This window comes from Lutra lutra, chromosome 7 (genome assembly GCF_902655055.1).
Source record: "Lutra lutra chromosome 7, mLutLut1.2, whole genome shotgun sequence".
Taxonomy (NCBI): domain Eukaryota; kingdom Metazoa; phylum Chordata; class Mammalia; order Carnivora; family Mustelidae; genus Lutra; species Lutra lutra.
In genome coordinates, this window is record NC_062284.1 from 136,014,682 (window position 1) to 136,033,003 (window position 18,322).

The 18,322-nt window shown below is 47.9% G+C and overlaps 1 protein-coding gene across 2 annotated transcripts in view; it reads right to left on the reverse strand.

Moving 5' to 3' along the window:
- TTC9 (tetratricopeptide repeat domain 9) overlaps window positions 1-14,496 on the reverse strand; it is a 32,981-nt gene extending 18,485 nt beyond the window's left edge. The window contains exon 1 of one of the 2 annotated variants that reach the window (XM_047738102.1): window positions 13,772-14,496. In XM_047738102.1, coding sequence (XP_047594058.1) covers window positions 13,772-14,177 — 406 coding nt within the window. In that variant the 5' untranslated portion in view covers window positions 14,178-14,496. The remainder of the gene's footprint in view (window positions 1-13,771) is intronic. The other variant, XM_047738101.1, reaches the window with a different exon arrangement.
- Between the last annotated feature and the right edge of the window lie 3,826 nt (window positions 14,497-18,322).

Sequence of the window (18,322 nt, forward strand, 5' to 3'; positions counted from 1 at the left end):
GTCTTTTTCTGAGTGCAAGGCTCTGGGAAGCTCTAAGAAAAGCAGGAAGACAGCAGTATCTATTCACACCAGACTTACCCTGCCTGGTGCCCAGACAAGAGCTCTCCTATACACTGATGCCACGACTCCCACTACCATGAGTCGTGTGACTCTGTCTAGTGGGCTGAACATCCACTGACACCATCACCTTCATTATTGACCTTCTGCTTTTCCAACCCAGCACATGCTTGCATTTGATTCAAACAAGCACAGCCAATGATTTCTTCTGTTTTCTTTGTGTTAGCAACCCTGTTTCTGGAGATGTCTACTTTGCCCACCCTTTGAGTTCTTCACGTGGATGTCCCCAGCGGTCAAGGGATGCTGCATCCCTCTCGCCATGGCCACACAATGTTGGGCAGAGGCTCTTAGTAAAAGTATCTGATAAAGGTTCATTCATCATGGCCCATGCCATGGGAAAGGAAAACGGAGAGCGTTGAAAAGATATTGATATCTTCCAGGAGCTCATCCTCTTCCACCTTTTCTTGGCCAGCACTAAGGTGGCAAAGCTGCAGGTGAGGGAGCTAAAGTGGAAAAACCAATTGAAAATCCTATACATTGCAGGCTCATGGTGGCAGTCCTTTAAGGGACATCAGAGTCTGCTCCACAGGACAGCAACGCCAAAGCCTGGGGTCGGTTCAGGTTGTCGGTGCTCTGGCAGCGTGCTAACAAGCTATCCCTCCCCTGTGGCCCCTAACTCTCCCTCTTGACCTCATCGTGGTAGACGCAGAGAGAGAAGGGAGTAGTAGGAAGAAAGCAGGACAGGATTACTGCTTATTAGAGTCTGCATAACACCCCTTTGTTGGGCTGGAAGTGGGATTTGGTGGGGCCAGTTGGGTCACTGAGAATGTGGTGATGAGCACATACCCAGCAATAGCAGAGATCCATCTCCACCTTGCTGACGCTGGCCAAGCAAGACACATGTTCATGGTTACTGGCAGGAATTCTCAGCCAGGATGAGGGGAAATCTCAGAAGCCAAATTCCCATCCTGTTCTCCTTTTGGACTTTAAAGAACGCTGTCCCTGGTCTGCTCACCTCTCCAGCCACCCGTTCATGACCCAGCAACATCTCTCCTATTCCTATGGCCTTTCCCACCGTCCTTCCATGGCACCAGTGCAAACGTCACCAGATACTTTGGGGTTGAGTTACTTAACAGGCACACATGTCACCGAAAAGCGCTTTGTGGCCTCCCTGTGGCAGCACCATGTGTAATAGCCGAGCGTTGGAAATAACCGAAATATCCACCAGCAGGAGACTGGTTAAATAAATAATGGGACACGGGTACAGTGGAACATGACACAGACATTGACATCGTGCTGAAGAAAAATGCTTAGTGACACTGACAAGATGTTTTAGTGGGAAATACTGGTGGAGAAATCAAGGTGGTAAACGTTTATGCGGTAGAAGCGTAATCTTGTGAAAAATAAATGTGTGTTTGTATCACAGTGAAGAACTGTAATAGGAGGCATTAGAGTTCTTCTCAGGGAAGAAAGTATCCTCTTTTTTTTTTTTTTTTTTTTTTAAAGATTTTACTTACTTATTTGACAGAGATCACAAGTAGGCAGAGAGAAAGGGGAGAAGCAGGCTCCCTGCTGAGCCGAGAGCCTGATGCGGGGCTCGATCCCGGGACCCTGGGATCATGACCTGAGCTGAAGGCAGAGGCTTAACCCACTGAGCCACCCAGGCGCCCCAAAAGTATCCTTTTTAAAGAACACCTTCATCAACTGCTCTAGGGGGTGAGGTGAAGCTTTGAGAGCAGTCGGAGGCAAATAAGGTAGATAAAAAGATAAGCAAACTGGGGTGCCTGGGTGGCTCAGTGGGTTAAAGCCTCTGCCTTTGGCTCGGGTCGTGGTTTCAGGGTCCTGGAATCGAGCCCTGCATCGGGCTCTCTGCTCAGCGGGGAGTCTGCTTCCTCCTCTCTCTCTGCCTGCCTCTCTGCCTACTTGTGATCTCTCTCTGTCAAATAAATAAAATCTTTAAAAAAAAAAAAAAAAGATGAGCAAACTGCTCAGTGTTTGAAATGATCTGAATTTGAGAGTGGAAGAGCGCCTAAGAGACAGAGAAGGGATGGAGGGGAGAAAAGAGTCTGAGAAGCGTGGCAGGTTGTTAGAACCTGCCAGAAGTTCAGCGGTCCAGTCCGTAAGAAACTCCTGGTAGTCTGCCAGCCAAATGAATGCTAAGAAGAATTTTAAATATTCAGTTTTTGAGATGTAAACTCCTTGTGTATGCCATAACCTTCAGGAACTCTACAACCCCAAGTGGTGGTACCGGGGATGTGAAAGTGAAGGGGCAAAAAGAGGAAGTCGAACTGATCGCCCCTGGCAACCCCCTGGGGAGAGTAAGCTGCATCCTGGGGGTACTGGGAAGGAGACTGGTGGTGGCCCCAGCACAAAGGACCCAAACTCCTTGTTTCCTAAATAAACTGGAGAAAGGTAGACCTTGAAGTGGGCTAGCTGATACATATTTATATGGACAGAGAAGAAAAGACTGGAAGGAAATAAACCCAAACAGGGAAGAGTTGGCTGGATGGCTAGATAACAAGTGAGTTTTAGTTTCTCCTTTCAATTTCTTTTTAAAGATTTTATTTATTTTTTTGACAGAGAGAGAAACAGTGAGAGAGGGAATACAAGCAGGGGGAATGGGAGAGGGAGAAGCAGACTCCCCACTGAGCAGAGAGCCTGATAAGGGGCTCAGTCCCAGGACCCTGTGATCATGACCTGAGTTGAAGGCAGATGCCTAATGACCAGGCCACCCAGCCGCCCCTCCTTTGAATTTCTTTTATCTAATATCTTCTACAGTTACAACATCTTACTTCTATAATTAGGAAACTATGTTAAAAATCCCCTCCACCCATTATGTCTTCAAAGAGAGCAGGGGTGGATGGAACTTGGCATTAGGGCTGCAGAGAAGACTGAAGGGTCTCCTGAGCAGAGAGCATTGCCTGTTCCCGGGGCCCCTGCCTTGGGAAGACCGGGGGGCCTGAGAGGGTCCTGGGCATCGTGGCAGAGGCACACCTGCAAGGGTGGGATTTACAAGGAGGCTCCAAGGGACACACCTGCTGGTGCTTTTGCTCTCAGGACACCCAAGTAAGCCAAAGGCTCTCCTCTTCTGACACCAGGGAGAAGGCTCAGGAAGTTGGCGCCACCGGCATGCAGCACAACGGGGCAGGCAGGCACCAGGCTGCCGCCTCATAGCCTCTCCCTTGGATGGCTCCCTCTCAAACAGGCCTTACTTTCCCCCAGTGCCCCTTCCCACCAGTAAGCTTGCTTGCTTGTGAGGCTCCCCAGGGAACCCAACTGAACACACCAGATCGGAAAAACACCCACACTGAAGGCTGTTGGGTTACACCTTATTCACCTCCCCTGCCCTGGAGTCACTGAGGACTCTTTTGTCCTCCTCCGTGTGCTCCCTTGCTTCCAATAGTCCCCCATAACATCCTTTGCAGAGTCCTTCTTCCTCCCCTCTCACATGCTTTGTTGTCTTAGTACCTTCCGGAGTGGGAATTAGATTTACAGAGACCATGATTTATGAAGCGTTTCTTCTGTACCAGGCCCTGTGCGAGGCATGTGAGCATGTATCGTTTCATGTCAATTACCGTCACAATCCTGTGCAGGGCACATCATTGCTCCCACCCTTTGCCAGAAACAAACTCTGAGAGAAGGACCTGACCAAGGTTAATGGTGGAGCCAATGGGAAGTCAGGATTCAAACCCAGACCTGCTTATGCTAAGCAAAGTTCTCTCCCATTAGGCCACATAGCTCTGCAGGTTTTCTGCCCGTCTGTTCCTCTGTGTTCTCTTTCTTCCCTCCCATCCTCATTGGCAAACTCGGGGTGACAGGCCTTCTCACTCTCTAGGTGTCAGGGACGGGTCCACACACGTTCCCAGTGACCCAGTTCCCTCCACAGCCCGAGGGTGCAGGCCCATTAGAGGAAGGAGCTCAGTTCTGACTCAGGGTGAGAGCAATAGGCCCAGAATCACATCCCTAAATGCTTGGATGTGGCTGGACTCCTGCAGGATCTTTAGCTTTGGGCCAAGGGTGGCAACTGTCTGAGACACTCTTAGCCAGCACCTGTTGCCTGTAACTTTTGGCCTTGACAGTGTTTCTTTTTTTTCTCCCTCCCTCCCTTCCTTCCTTCCTTCTTTCCTTCCTTGCTTTCTCCCTTCCTTCCTTCTGTCCTTCCTTCCTTTCTCTCTTTTTAAAAAAATTTATTTATTTCTAGACAAACGGTGGGGGTAGGGGCAGAGGGAGAGAGAGAACCTCAGGCAGACTCCGTGCTGAGCATGGAGCCCGATGGGCTCCCTCTCACAACCCTGAGATGGCAACCTGAGCCGAAACCAAGAGTCAGACGCTTTGCCGGCGGAGCCACCTCGGCATCCTGACCGTCTGTTAAAAACTTTTATTTTTCTTGCCATCAGGCCTTCCTAGCCTAGTCTAATCGGCACTGCCAGGTTTCTGATGGTGAGTGACTGCCTGCTCAGAATCCAAGCCTGAATTTTGAAATAATCTGGAAATATTTAGCAGTACTAGCTAATATTTGGTGACATCAATTTAGATTCCAGAGCCCAGAGAATATTTTAAATAGCCCTCCAATCCTCACTCTGGTTTCTTTCAGAGACGCTCTGTCTGAAGCTATCATCCTGGGAGGTTGTGAGGTCCCTTATTTCGCTTGACCCTCCCTATTTGCAAGGGTGGCCTTGGAAATCTTAGTTAGGATGTTTTAACGATTATTTGTCAGCACATACCAGTAAACTAGAATAAAAGCGAGCTTGTTGCTTGTCCCTTTCCCTTGTCCCTTTCCTAAATCCGGCTGCTCCCAGAAAGGGGAGCGGGTAGCTAGAAGGTCTTCAAAATCCTAAACAGTTCAGCCCTCGTGAGAGTTCACTTGCAGGGCACTGACCCAACCCCCACTGTTTACATTTGGGGCAACTGAGGCTCAGAGTGATGTGACTTGTCCAAAGTCACAGAGCAAGTTAGCCCCAGATTCTGGGCTAGAACTCCAGTTCCCACTACACCTGTGCCATGTTTGAGGTGAACAGGGAAGGTTTGGTTTGGGCTGTAAGAAGCCCAGGAAAGTGCACAGGAAAGATTCAGTGAATAAGCGAGTTGCCTTTCCATGCTCAGGCTGCTGTATCTGAGGTACCAATGGCCAGGATTTCAAAATTCAGGGGCCAGTAAGAATCTTGGCACTGATGACACATGGCACCCCTTCTTCCATACTAGAGGCACATCGCTAAAGCTCAGGACCAATTCATATCACAAGATCTGACCAAACTCCCTTCCCTGCCTCACTGCCGGCTTTGAGCTGTCACTAACGTACTACTGAGGGGCATTCTCCCACCGGGGGTTCCAGGCCATCAGGATCTAGCTCTGTGTGCGGACTGGGGTGGCAGGCACTGCAGAAAGGGGGATGAATCCCACTGTGGGATATTAAGAGAAATTGGGGGGGCTTGGGATAATTTTGCTTGACATCTTTGGTGTCACTGCCTGACAAGGCTAGTCAAGACAGAAAATATCTAGCATGGCACTAAAAATCATGTCTATGAGGTAGCTTTTCTTTGCGAAAATAAAAAGAAGAAAGCCAGATTATCCATGATTTCTCTAAGTGATAACCTTGTCATCATTTTTCTTAAAAAAATAATAGCCATCATGCATATATAGTTAGAAAAGTCAAATACTATAGAAAGATTTAAAATTAAAAAGTTAAAAAAGACATAAGGAACCTTAAGTGCATATTGCTAAGTTAAAGAAACCAATCTGAAAAGGCCACGTCCTGTATGATGCCGACTCCATGACATTCTGGAAAAGGCAAAACTATGGAGCCAGTAAAAAGCTCCAGGTTTGCAAGGGTTGTGGGGTAGGGCGTAAGGATGAACAGGCAGAGCACAGAGGAATTTTAGGGTAATGAAAACACTCTGTATGATACCCTAATGGTGGATACATGTCATTATACATTTGTCCAAAGCCATCCAATGCACAACACCAAGAGCGAACTCTGATGTAAACTACGGACTTTGAGTGATTACGACGTGTTGGCGTATGTCCATCCTTTGTAACAAACGTCCCAGTGGGGTAGGTGGTGCACGTGGGGGCAGGGACTGTATGGGAAATCTCTGTACTTTCCCCTCCATTTTGCTGTGAATACTGCCCTACAAACAAAAAAGTCTTAATAATTTTTAAAAAAACGTTAAGGTTAATTTATCTGCCTGGTCCCCTTTTCAAGTGAGGTTAACAGCTTCACTTGAAGGATTTCAGATGATCTCCCTGACACAGATACATTGATGCTAGCTTGTATCTACTCACACAAGGGACTTGTATTAAAGAGTGGCCTTCCTTCTGCCTTTTCATGTCATAACAGCTTTTGGAGACTGGTCTGTATCTGCACACACAGAACGACCCGATTCCGTGTAATGACCACACAGTTCAGAAAGTGTGGCGTGAAGACAACCTTTTTGAAGAGCTGGAAAAGACCCCGGAGAGCTTGGAATCCAACCCTAGTCTTTGTAAATAAGAGGACTAGAGCCCAAAAGAGAAGAGTCTTCGACACAAGTCACCAGCACCTGGAGAACTTGGAGTCCAAGTCCTTTTTCACCAAGCCAAGCTTCCATTCTGTTCTCAAAGGTAGGGATGTCAGAAGCAGGGAAATCTTAGTTCAGAGAACAGCCCTCACGTTCTCATTAGATGATTTTTTTTAAGCAAGTGTTTTTATGTGTGGACTATGAAGAAACCAGTATTTGGGGGACTATTTTAGTATGTGTGTTTGAAACACTATTGGAGAGTCAGTGTGGATAGATATTTAATACAGAAACTGGGCATCGAGTGAGTTTTCCTAGTGGATACTAACTATCCAAGTATGCCTTTTATCCCAGAATTATTAACATTGGAGGTGAGCATTTTCCTTCATTGGGCAGGTCTCACTTTTTATTTCTCCTCTACCTTTTTTTCTCCTATGTATCCCTACCCACTTAAAATGCTGATTTACACTACTCATACTTTATAGTTGCGGAAATATATTCACGTTACTCCTCGCCCGCACCCTGTGAGTCAAGCTGGCATGACTATACCCATTTAATAAGAGAGGCAAACCAAGGTCAGATTAAGTTCCCGTACGGTGAATGTGCCACCAGCGGTCACGTGAGTCTGCCCCAGTCAGCATTCCACTAGACACAGGGCCACTGGTCTCTTTGGTGCTGGCTTTGGGGACTCTTTGTTTTGTTTCTTGAGAGATGAGGTTTGGCCCACAAAGCCAGAACCTAGTACCAGCCAGTCATAAAAACACAAATGAAAACGTAAATATTACTTTCCAGGATGTTAGGAGAGCAAATGTTCCACACCACCCGGAATAATAATGTGCCCAACTTCATTTGGCATTAAAACGGAAACATGATTTTAAAGGATGGCATCCTCGCTCTCATGACATTAGAACCAACCAGGTCTAGAGTAATTTGGACAATTCCAGACGTTATCCATCTAGTGGATCGTTTCTCCTCACAGTGTCCGCAGAGCGATTACTGAGACAGTAATGGCTGAAGGGAATTCTGGCTCTTAACACTTCCACTCAAGTTTCTCAGGACCTCCGAACTGGAATTCATACGCTCCAAAGCAAGGGGGACAGAAAGGAGGAGGAAGTGTGGTGGGGCTCCTGCAGCCTCTAGGCTCACTGGAAATCAGGACTCACCAGCTCCTCGCACTTCTCTGTCCATACAAATTCAGGTCATCTTCCTGGCGACAAAAGGGAAATTCTGACCCGGTTACAGAACGCAGGACACTTGTCTATTAACCACCCAGAATGGTCATGGAAGGGGACTCTTAATCACACAAGACACAATCACAGTAAAAGGATGTTTGACCTACAGAATACAAGACTGGACGAGGGGCAACTGAAATGCCCTAAAAATGCCAAGGCTTGTCCTTGTTACAAGGGTGATGAGATGTAGTCTGTGAGATGAGATATAGTCTGTGTTGCCTCAAAGGGTAGATAGAATATGACTAGATCGGGGCACTTGGGTGGTTCAGTTGATTAAGCTTTTGATTTCAGCTGAGGTCATGATCTCAGCGTCCTGAGATCGAGCCCCACATTGGGCTCCCAGCTCAGCATAGAGTCTGCTGGTCTCTCCCCCTCCCCCTCTGCGCTGCATCTCCCCCTCCCCCGCCCCCCACACATGCTCTCTCTCAAATAAATAAAATAGATAAAAAAATAAAATATTTTTTAAAAAAGAATATGGATGGATCAATAGAAATTTCACGGGGGTGAATTTTAGTATCTAAGGAAGAAAACTCCTAAAAACGGAGGCTGCGAGGTAAATGGTTAGGACCACAGGCTGTGGAACTATAGAGTGGCAGATGAGAAATTCCAGCTTGCCACATACTGCCACGTGACCACGGGTGAGTGACTTAACTGCTCCAAGCTTAAGTTTTCTGTCTCACAAAGTGAGATCAAATGAAATTATATATATTAAGTAAGTATATTTATATGTATAAGTTATATAGCTACTGGGTTACCAGTTGTCTCTAGTCTTCATCTCCTTCTTACCACTGAGTTCTTGCATTTGCAATTCATCCATCTTCATGCTTGGTTCTCTGCTTCCACACCCCTTTCTGTTGAGTACCCTTGGTCTTAGAACCTGCCTCAGAGTCTATGTCTAATTTTGTCCACCTTAGGTGTATCTACCCAGTCAGCTTCTGGTATCCCATTGGGGGTGACTTCAAGGGTGGGTGCCATATGCGGTCAGAAGTTCCCTGTATTTGGTTTAATGCTCTGTTATTGCTTCCTTGAACTTCCTAACAATTTTATCTTTGGAGCTGTGTTTTGTAAGTGAAGTTTTATGGGATGATGGTGCACGAACATGAGCAGAAGAGAGAGGCACAACCATTCTTTGCAACCCCACTTGCACGTAGCACTCAGGGTGCCCCATGAGCACAGAATTCCGGTGGACCCACAATGCGTGAGAATTCAGCAGGACACAGCTTGAGTACGAGGTAAGACTGTCAGGTCTGTAACTAAGTAAGCAGGCAGACATGCTGACAGCCCCAAGAGGCATGCTTTCCATTCAACCCAGAAATTGCTTCAAATACAGAAAGAAAGCGGTAAGAAGCACAGATGACCTAAAGCCCCATCATATCCTCTCCTACTTATGTTTCTACCCTGCACTAGCCAACTGCTTATGCTGAAAATGATGACATAAAAGGAGAGAGTGGGATAAGAGTAGGGAATAGTGCCTTTTCCTTTCCTTACTCAGTAGAAAGGCAAACTTGGTGGAAAGTGCCCCATAAAGAATGCATGTAAAGAAATGAAATAAAAATAGTTGAGTTTGTTTTTGTCAGCATTTCCACTGCTCTAGGAAGAATAGACCACATATGCATGTATAAGCTACAAGATGTGAATTGTGTAATTTATGTGATTTCACATAAAAGGTAAGTCCTTTCACGTTTCCATTTAAAACTAGCTTTGCACAATATAAAGGTGAACAGTAAAATTCATGACAATAATTTAAAATTTTAATTTTCTTATAATGACATTAAATAGCAAATAAAAGCACCATGTCAAATCGAGAGGGAGAAAGGTCATGAAAGAAAGGAGAAAAGGTTTATCTTTCAACACCTTGATACCTCTCCCCATCCCACACACATTTTTTGAATAAGGAGCTCCCCATTTTCATTTTGCACTGGGCTGCACAAATTATGTGGCGAGCCCTGGTCCCATGGCTTTAAGACATGTCCATCCCAGGCCTTTTCCCAGTGTGACCTCTCTAGGCCTTGCCATACCCTTGTCCTGGGGCTTCATATAGGATCAGTGGGTACTATCTGTCCCTTTGGTAAAATAAACAACAAAAAAATCTCTTAAACGTAGCTGTAATTGGATGGGAAAATGGGCAAAATGACATGGTAGGGGCTTAACCAAAGTCACAGGGTATGCCAGGGATAGAGGCACAAGCTGACTCTCATCTAGATCCAATGCCACGGCCTGTAGGCTCTCATCTACACTGCGGGCATTTGAGTCTTGAATGTCATTCGAAAATATCAACAAAGTCATTACATGTTGTAATCTTTTGATCACACCCAGCTGGGGCCACCACAGCCCCATGGGAACCATGGGGAGCAAAAGGCTCTGTCTTTCAAGAAACTCTGCACAAAACATTCCAGGGCCCCAGGGGAATCCTGTGTCTTGTTCAAGGTCAATAGGAGTCGATCAACAGGCCAACACGCGCTTCCTTTGTAGCTTTGGCAAGGAGTAGAGTCCTACATTGCCCTAGTTAGGTCAGAATATCTTTTCGATCACTGTATCAATGTCATTCAAAATTCTGAAAGAATGGGATACTTCCCATCTTTTTTTTTTTTTTTTTCTTAATTCCATAAAGAATAAGACGGGTAAAATCAAGTCCAGGGGTCTTGCAGTACTGGTCAGATCCCTCCTAATCAGGAGGAACTCCAAGCCAGAACAGACCACAACCACAGGCACTCTGACAACTGTCTGCACATCCTTCACGTGACCCCCCTCAAGTAATCCAAATGGATTTTTAGACGAACATCTCTTAGTACATTGCACATCCCCACCACCCTCTTGCTATTCTCTTGGAGCCTTTCATGAAGAGTATCAGGGTCCAACCAGACCTAGATTTTTTCCAGAAGCCTCCCAATAGCCTTTTGTTGGGTGCTGAGATGCCCTTAGCAACATAGCCTAATCCTCCAGGTACTTCTGGGCTGGTCCAAGTTCCTTCCAAACCCCAAATGTCTCTCTCTATGGACAGCTGTGTAGAAGGACAGATCTTTGAGAGCACAAACGTCTTCAGACTGCTCCCACCCGGAGCTGGCTGGGCTGCTCAGTCGGCACTGATGGAAGGGTCCGGATGGAAGGGTCAGTTGCCTTTCTGCCAGAAAGAATGTGCAGCTGCTGTCTCCTTCCTATCAGCAGGCACGAGGGGGGACAGGGTGTCTTATGGTCTTCATGGCACTGTTCTGGCTCTGTCAACAGTAGCAGTGATCTTTTCTTCCCTTTCCATCAAATGGTCATTGTAAACGCTAAAAATTTTATGTTGCCACTTCAAATAATCTTCACATTTAAAGAAATGTAAAAATGCTTCTGATAATAATGGTAACTGGGAATAAAAGCAGATACAGAAGGTCCTGGCTTTGAAAACAGTTCACATGAATGTCTAGAGAAAAATACAGGGAGGAAATATATCACGAGGGGCGTCTTTTGGTGGCAGGGTTAAGAGTAATTTTGCATTTTCTCCTTTAAACTTCTTGATATTTTCTAAGAGAAAATATACATTAAAGATATGTGTTATGTGTGCTGTCCAACAAGAAAGGATACCTTCCTATCAGCTAGGACTTCTCAGATAGTAGTAAGAGATTTTATGCATTATTCCAAAGGAAACCAACATCGGGCTTCTACTTATTTTCTAGGTGACTTCCAGGATCCTATCTCCCAATTGAATTTTCTACCCAGGATACAGATTTTGGCTTTGACATGACTGCTCAGCTTGTAATTACTCTTCTTTTCTCTTTCATTGAAACTTGAAAATGTTTAGGAAGAGCCCTATCAGGGTTTTGAATTAGGTCCTGTGTTTCTTTCTCCTGGTTCGCAGGGCTCAGAACTCCAAACGGAAGCCCACCTAAGACTGGATTCAGGGAGCCAGATGCCTAGAGGACACTGAATTTGCACATCAAGGTGTGATGGCGAGAACATTGATCATTGATTTTGGAGTTGGGTGGCTCTGGAACCTCAGGTTTTGTTTTTGTTTTTTCGCTCTGCAGTCTTTCAGCAAGTTGTTTTAAAGGTTAAAAAGCGCATTGCACTAGGGTGACTAGCACAGTGCACACAATAAATTATTAATATGAAGAAGGGGCGAGCAGCTGGAGAAGGCAGCAGAGGGGAAATCCACCCGCTAGCGATTGCCACTCTCCATTCGCTCACCGCTGAAGTTTTCCCAAGTTGCCTGCGTGGTGAGGGTAGGGGTGAAGGAGCTGGCGAGATCTCAGCCCCGCCCCGGCTGGGCTTGCCTGCCCAAGGACACATCTTTGGTTTCGCCATGGAGATGTAACCGCCTCCCGGGTTGGCAATAGGCAGTCCTAGCCACAGGCCAGCGGCCAAAAGCGTGGGGTGAGGGGCAACCCTAGAATGCCAGTGGATAAGACTAAATATAAAACTCCATTACCACTCTGAAATCACCGCATTAGTGATCCAGACGGCCTCTCCTCCACCCACGCCCACTCTGCCCTTTAACTATTCATCAGGCAGAAGAAGCAAGTATGCCAGAGGCTTACAGGAAATAAAGAGAACCAAGCTGTGGGCGATGATGGATTGAGATAGCCCATCTCTGCTATACAACTACTTTACCTACTGCCATTACTACTAGGACTGCTATGGGCACCACCATTTTTACAACTGCTACTACTACTAGTCTATTAATCCCTTCCATTTGTAAACCACAGTTTATAAAGTGGCTGGGTTTTGCCTGATTGAAGGTGATACTGGGCATGGCATTATGGGAACACAGAGGCAGGCTGCCACTAGACACCTCAAAGGGAACACAGCAGAATTATCGAAATATATTTTTTTCATCCCGCAACTTCCTGTGGCCAAAACACATTCACCTTCCGCGGCCACACCCAGTCCTTCTCCCCAAGCTACACTTCTCCAACTGTCTGGAGCTAGTTTAGGCAACTTCAAGGGTTAGGGACTAGGAGTAATGGCCTTTTATTTGGCCGTTGGATTGGGCATTGGACCATGCCCAAATCCCACCAAATGGGGTGAGAGGAGTACAGAATGCCTCTCCAAATGTAAGGCCATTGCGCCTACACCTTCTCACAGGAAGGCCCTGGAAGGACCCACGCTCTTCCTTTTTTAAAGAGACTTTGATTTCCTGTGGCAAAGTTAAATTTTTTTTTTTTTTTTAAATGCCTGACGGTGACCTAAATCCCCAGAGTGAACTCTGGAACTCTGGAATGAATGTACCTTTCTCATCCCAAATGTATATACTTTCTCATCCCAACAGAAGGGCCCCCTTGGCCTCAGGCCCTGCAGTCAGCTGGAAGAGGACCAGTGAAGGAGCAAGGATGTCGCACGCAGCTCAAGCCCAACCATGAACCAGCTTCCCTTTGAGCTCGCTCCCTTCACCTGGCAACCGGGGGCCCCAGCAGAGCGGAGAGAGAAGAAAGTGGCATTTTGGAATCCATTTTGCTCAAGATGCCGAAGGCATCGTGGCAAACTGCCCTTTGCTACCGAGGCCAAGGGAACTTGGGGCAGGAAGGACCTTGCCCATGGGGATGCGGTCGGTTGAGGGCAAGGTGAGGGCGAGCTCTGGTGCCAGTGATACCTGAGGAGAGCGGCCGCTGGGCATGCGGTGGGTGCGGGTGCCCACCCTGGGCGCTACTTCCCGCGTTTGGACCCAGGTCCACTGGTGGGCAGTAGCAGCAGCACTCGCCACCAGGCCAGCCGGGGCTCGTTCTGTCTGTCCAGTTATTTTTAGGTGAGATTTACGATGGACGAGGGGGAAGGGACTCGGGAGTGTCCATGGGGAAAGGACGAGTTTGGGGAGGTACAATCCTAAAAGTCACTTTTTCCAAAGCGCCCCCCTCCCGGGTCCTCCTTCCTGGGGCAGCACGGTGCCGGCGGGGAAGTGGGCAGCGCGGGCGCGCCGCAGCGGTCGGCTGGGACCCGAGGGCCCGGGTCCCTCGCCGGGCGCCGGGCGGGCAGGGGCGGAGGGGCCGGGCGCGGCGCGGCGCAGCTCACCTGCCAGGCTGTTGTAGCAGTCGATCTCGATGGCTTCCACCGTCTTGCTCTGCTCCTCCGAGAGGCGGCCGGGGTTGGGGGCCCCGGGCGGGGAGGCCGCGCGCGAGTCCCGCTCCTGCTCCCCCGGCGCCGGCAGCAGCCCCTTCAGCTCCAATAACGCCCGGTGGTATTTGCCGATGGCTTCGCGGAATTTCTTGTCCTTGTAGCACTGCGCACCTTGGCTCTTGAACTCGTGCGCCCGCCGGATGAACTCGGCGGGCTCGGCCGCCGCCCCAGCCTGGCCGCGCGCCGGGACCCCGCCGCCGCCGCCCGGGACGCACAGTGGCGGCGGCGGCCGCTGCGCCTCGCCGGCCGCGGGCGGGCTCGGGTTCCCCTTGGCCGCGGCCGCCGAGCCCTTCCTCTCCATCCGGCCGCCGCCCGGCGCCCAGCGCGCGCCGCGATCCGCCCGCCGCCGCCGCCTCCGCCGCGCCCGCCCGGGTTTAAAAGCGGCGGGCGCCGGCCCCGCGCCCGGCAAGCTCGGCCGCGGCCGTGACACCCCGCGGCGGTCTGGCGCCCCGCACGCCCATTCTCCTCGCCAGCTGCGGGAGGCTGCTCTCTCCTCCTCCTCCCCCTCCTCGGATTGCCGTCCCCTCCCCGCCTCCCTCCCTCCCCCTCTCCCGCGCCTCCCGCCCTTCTCCTCGCCCTCCTCCCCTCCCGCAACCTGCGGGCGGTGGCGACCTGGCCCCCGCGGGCGCGAGGCTAGCGGGATGGGGGACCGCGGGCCCGACTGGGGTGGCGGTGATTGTCGCTGACCCGGAAGAGGCTTGGCTCGCCCGAAGGAGGGGAGGATTAATGACAAAGACGGCCCCGTTCTTTCCCATTCAACCCAACCCTCGGAGACGCGCCTAGCCTGAAAGAGACGAGTGGGGGAAGGGGTGTGCGTGTGGGTGTGCGTGTGTGCGTGTGTGTGTGTGTGTAGGGAGGGGGTCCGCCAGCGACCGGACGCATGCAGACTCACCCTCAATAGATTGCTTGAAAACTAGAAAGAAAGGTGCGTTTGGGAGCAAGGGGCGTAGGCACAAGCCATAGCTTCTTGTTCTTTGCAGTCAGGCAAAGAACCTATTTAAGGTGGCAGGGCCTCTTTTTTGTGGATCCAGGTTGTCCCCGAGGTGTGTCTCCGTGTGTGGCCGCCCAGGCGTCCGGAACACTGCGCACTTGCCCGTGTGGGGCGTTGTGTTCTAGGAGCCGCGGACACCCGTGTGTGGGGGCAGCTGTGCGGAATGAATCACCGAGATCAGAGATGGAAAACACCTGTTACTGAGGGTCATCCGGCTGGGGGTGCCTGCGTTCCAGTTTCCATTTACAGGACAGTTCCGTGCCCTTCGTCCCGAGGTTCCATTCCGTCACTCACTCTTCCAGGCAGCCTGAGTGTCCGCTGTCTGCTGGGAACGGGCTGGGGTTAAGGGGCAAAGATATTAGACTGTGAGAAGCACTGCCCTAGAGTTGTGAAGTCCGGAAAGAGAAGGGACCCCCAACCCTACCCCTTCACCCACATATACTCTTTGCTGATATTTTGATGTAGTCCCCACTCGTTTTCTACACATGCTTATTTGTACAAAGTGCCCTTTTATCAAGCATGAATGGTATGGGGGTGATAGATACAATTTCCTGCTCTTTTTACTTTACATTCCATGAGGTTAAATAGTCTTTTAAAGTTTTGTGGCTTCATAATACTCATTTTATGTCCGTACCATGGTGTACTTAACCATTTTTCTATAGTCAGACAGTGATTCCAATTATTATAAATAGTGCTAAGACAAAAATAATAGATACCACTTATATATCATGCTTTCTTTGTGCCAGACACTGGGTTAAGTACTTGATGTGTAATAATTCATTTAATTCTCATAACAACTCAGTGAAATAGGTACTAATATTATCCCCATTTGGACACCAGGTGACAGAAACTTTCCCAAGGGCACACTGCTGGTAAGCAGTGGAGCTGGGATTTAAGTCCAAGCAATCTGGCTTCATAATCTATGCTCTCAACTGTATTTGTACTTAAAATTTTGTCCTAATTTATTTTTCCTTACAAGAGATTATGTCGATTTTTTTAAAATGTCTTGAAACATATTATCTATTTGCTTTTTAAGGAAGGTTATGTACTAACATGAACTCCCACCAGCAATGTAGTATTTTCACAACATCCTTGCCAACAGTGAGGGTTAAACTTTGAAAAGTATTTTCTAATTTGATGAATGAGAACTGGATATTGAATGAACTGGGGTATCTTTAATTATAAGGGTGAACATTTTTCATATGTATCGTTGTCATTTGTATAGTATGGAGGGCTTTTATTTGGACATGATCTTAATGTACTAAATGATACCTTGTATGTTGCAGTATCTTACTTTTCTAAATGCCTTAACATCTTTAATCCCGCTTAATCCTCACATTAGCCCCCGAGAAGGAAAATGACTCTTTACTCATCCTGGGAGTTTGCAATGTTTTCTGACAAGTGAAACATCGTATTATTGCCGTGGTTGAGCGGCTTTGTCCTTAAGAGATATGCTGGGTATCTATCTGGGCTGCTTCCTGGATGTTATTCAATTTCTGAAAACTTCAAATTCCCTCACTTATTATACGGGAATACTACTTCCTTCATGAAGTTGTTGTTAAGTACATTATAAGTGCTCAGCAGATGGTAATTTAATCATTATTCATTATATCCTGTCATTATTAGATCCCCTAATAATATTATGGCAGACGCTTGTTAACCCTGGCCCTTTTTCCTATAAGGGATTATATCAGGTGGAGCCAAGAGAAGAAATTGGGGTTGAGTGCTCTGAGTTTTTATCGTTAATTTCATACTCAGGCACATGTTGGATGAAGATCTAGGCCTGGGATTTTGCTACTGTTGGAGATAAGGTATGAATTGGGTCATGACAATCAGCACTGTTTAAAGGGGAGAAATACTGATATGACAAATTGCTTTTTGTTAGCCTACGGTGTCCTGGCTTAGTGGTGCATTGTCTCCTTCTTAGATTTTGGGTCTGAGGACAGGGCTGCAAAAGACACGTGATGCAGGAGGGTACTAGCATGTGAGTGATGTCAGCCCAACACAAAAGCTTCATAGTAGCTTGGATGAAGGAGAGTGCGAGTGAGGAAAGGAGAGAAAATTATGGGGGGGGTGAAGTGAGAGGAAATTTACTATGTCCATCTGTCCTATGCAGTGGAGCTGTGCGTGTGTGTCTAGGACTGTTTTGTTTGGTTGTTTTCAGTGTGCTTCTGTCTCTAAGACACTCATTGGTGAATGGGTGCTGGTTTCTCAGAAATGGTCTCCCTTTACATGGAATTAAATAGGTGCCAAAGAGAATTTCTCAAACATCCTTTCATTAACTATTGACCATATGCAGAGCCCTATTTTTGGAAGCGAGCAAAAATCAAAACGACAATTTGGGCACGGATTCGGAAACTCGGTATTTCTCAGACTTTAATGTGTATATGAATCCCTTGGAGATTTTATTACAATGCAACTGCCAGATTCCCTTTATCTAGGGTGGGGTCCAGGATTGTGCATTTCTAACAAGCTGCTAGTTGATGCTGCTGCTTCTGGTCCAGGGCCCATATTTTGAGAAGCAAGTATTTAGAGGAAAGGGTAGTTTCATGTCTCCCCTTCTCTCCAGACTTTGCCTTCTCCCAGAGAAGACGTGTTCATTAGCTCGGTCGGATTCCAGGAAATTAACTGGGCCATATTTAACAAGGGCAGGGTTAGGAACCTCTGTGTAGCTTTTTCTTCTACTTCATGCAACAGGAATGGGTACGCTGAGCCAAGGCCGCCTCTTGGGATCTGGTCATCTTGTTTTCTCTTTCTTCAATGCATAGGTGAGCATACTTTTTATTGCTTCCATTTCTGATCCAGTGTGGCAAGACAGAGGGTGAGAAGATTTCAGTGTGTAGTGGGGAGGGAGAGGCTCGGGGAGGCCTCTACTGTCGGCTGCTTGCTCTGACCTTGTTTTTACAAGAGAGCTCTGCACTAAGAAATTGAGCATCTGTTCATGGGAAAATAAAGGAGTATTTTGATTTCTCCTCTGTTGATGGCTTTTGAATGTATCACGTGCTCGTGAACCTCACAGGGGAGAAAGATGACTGAGCCACAGTAGGTTTCCAGCACTCGTGGTCCTTGGGCTCAATGTCATCAAAACCTTTCCTTTCGCTGCTAACAGGCAAGCTCTGGGTGCAGGTCAGTGAATCCTATGAATGACCTTACCACGAATGGAAGGGCTCAGTACTGCTGAGATACACAGGGAGGTTTCTTAGAGGAGATGTGTGTGGAACTATTCTGATGGCAGGAACTGGGTGTGGTGCACAGCGGAAGTCATGGTGCTCCTGCTGGCTTTACCGGTCTGTCTGTCCTGGGTTCTGACCTCATTTCTGTTTCTCTGAGCATGTGCCTTTCTCACTGCCTACTGGTCTTAAAAGACTAAAGCCCCTTTTCTTTCCAAACTCCCTCGGAAGCTTGCATACCTCCCTAAACAGATGGCATGAGCTGCTTTCCTCTTCCTTCAGCTC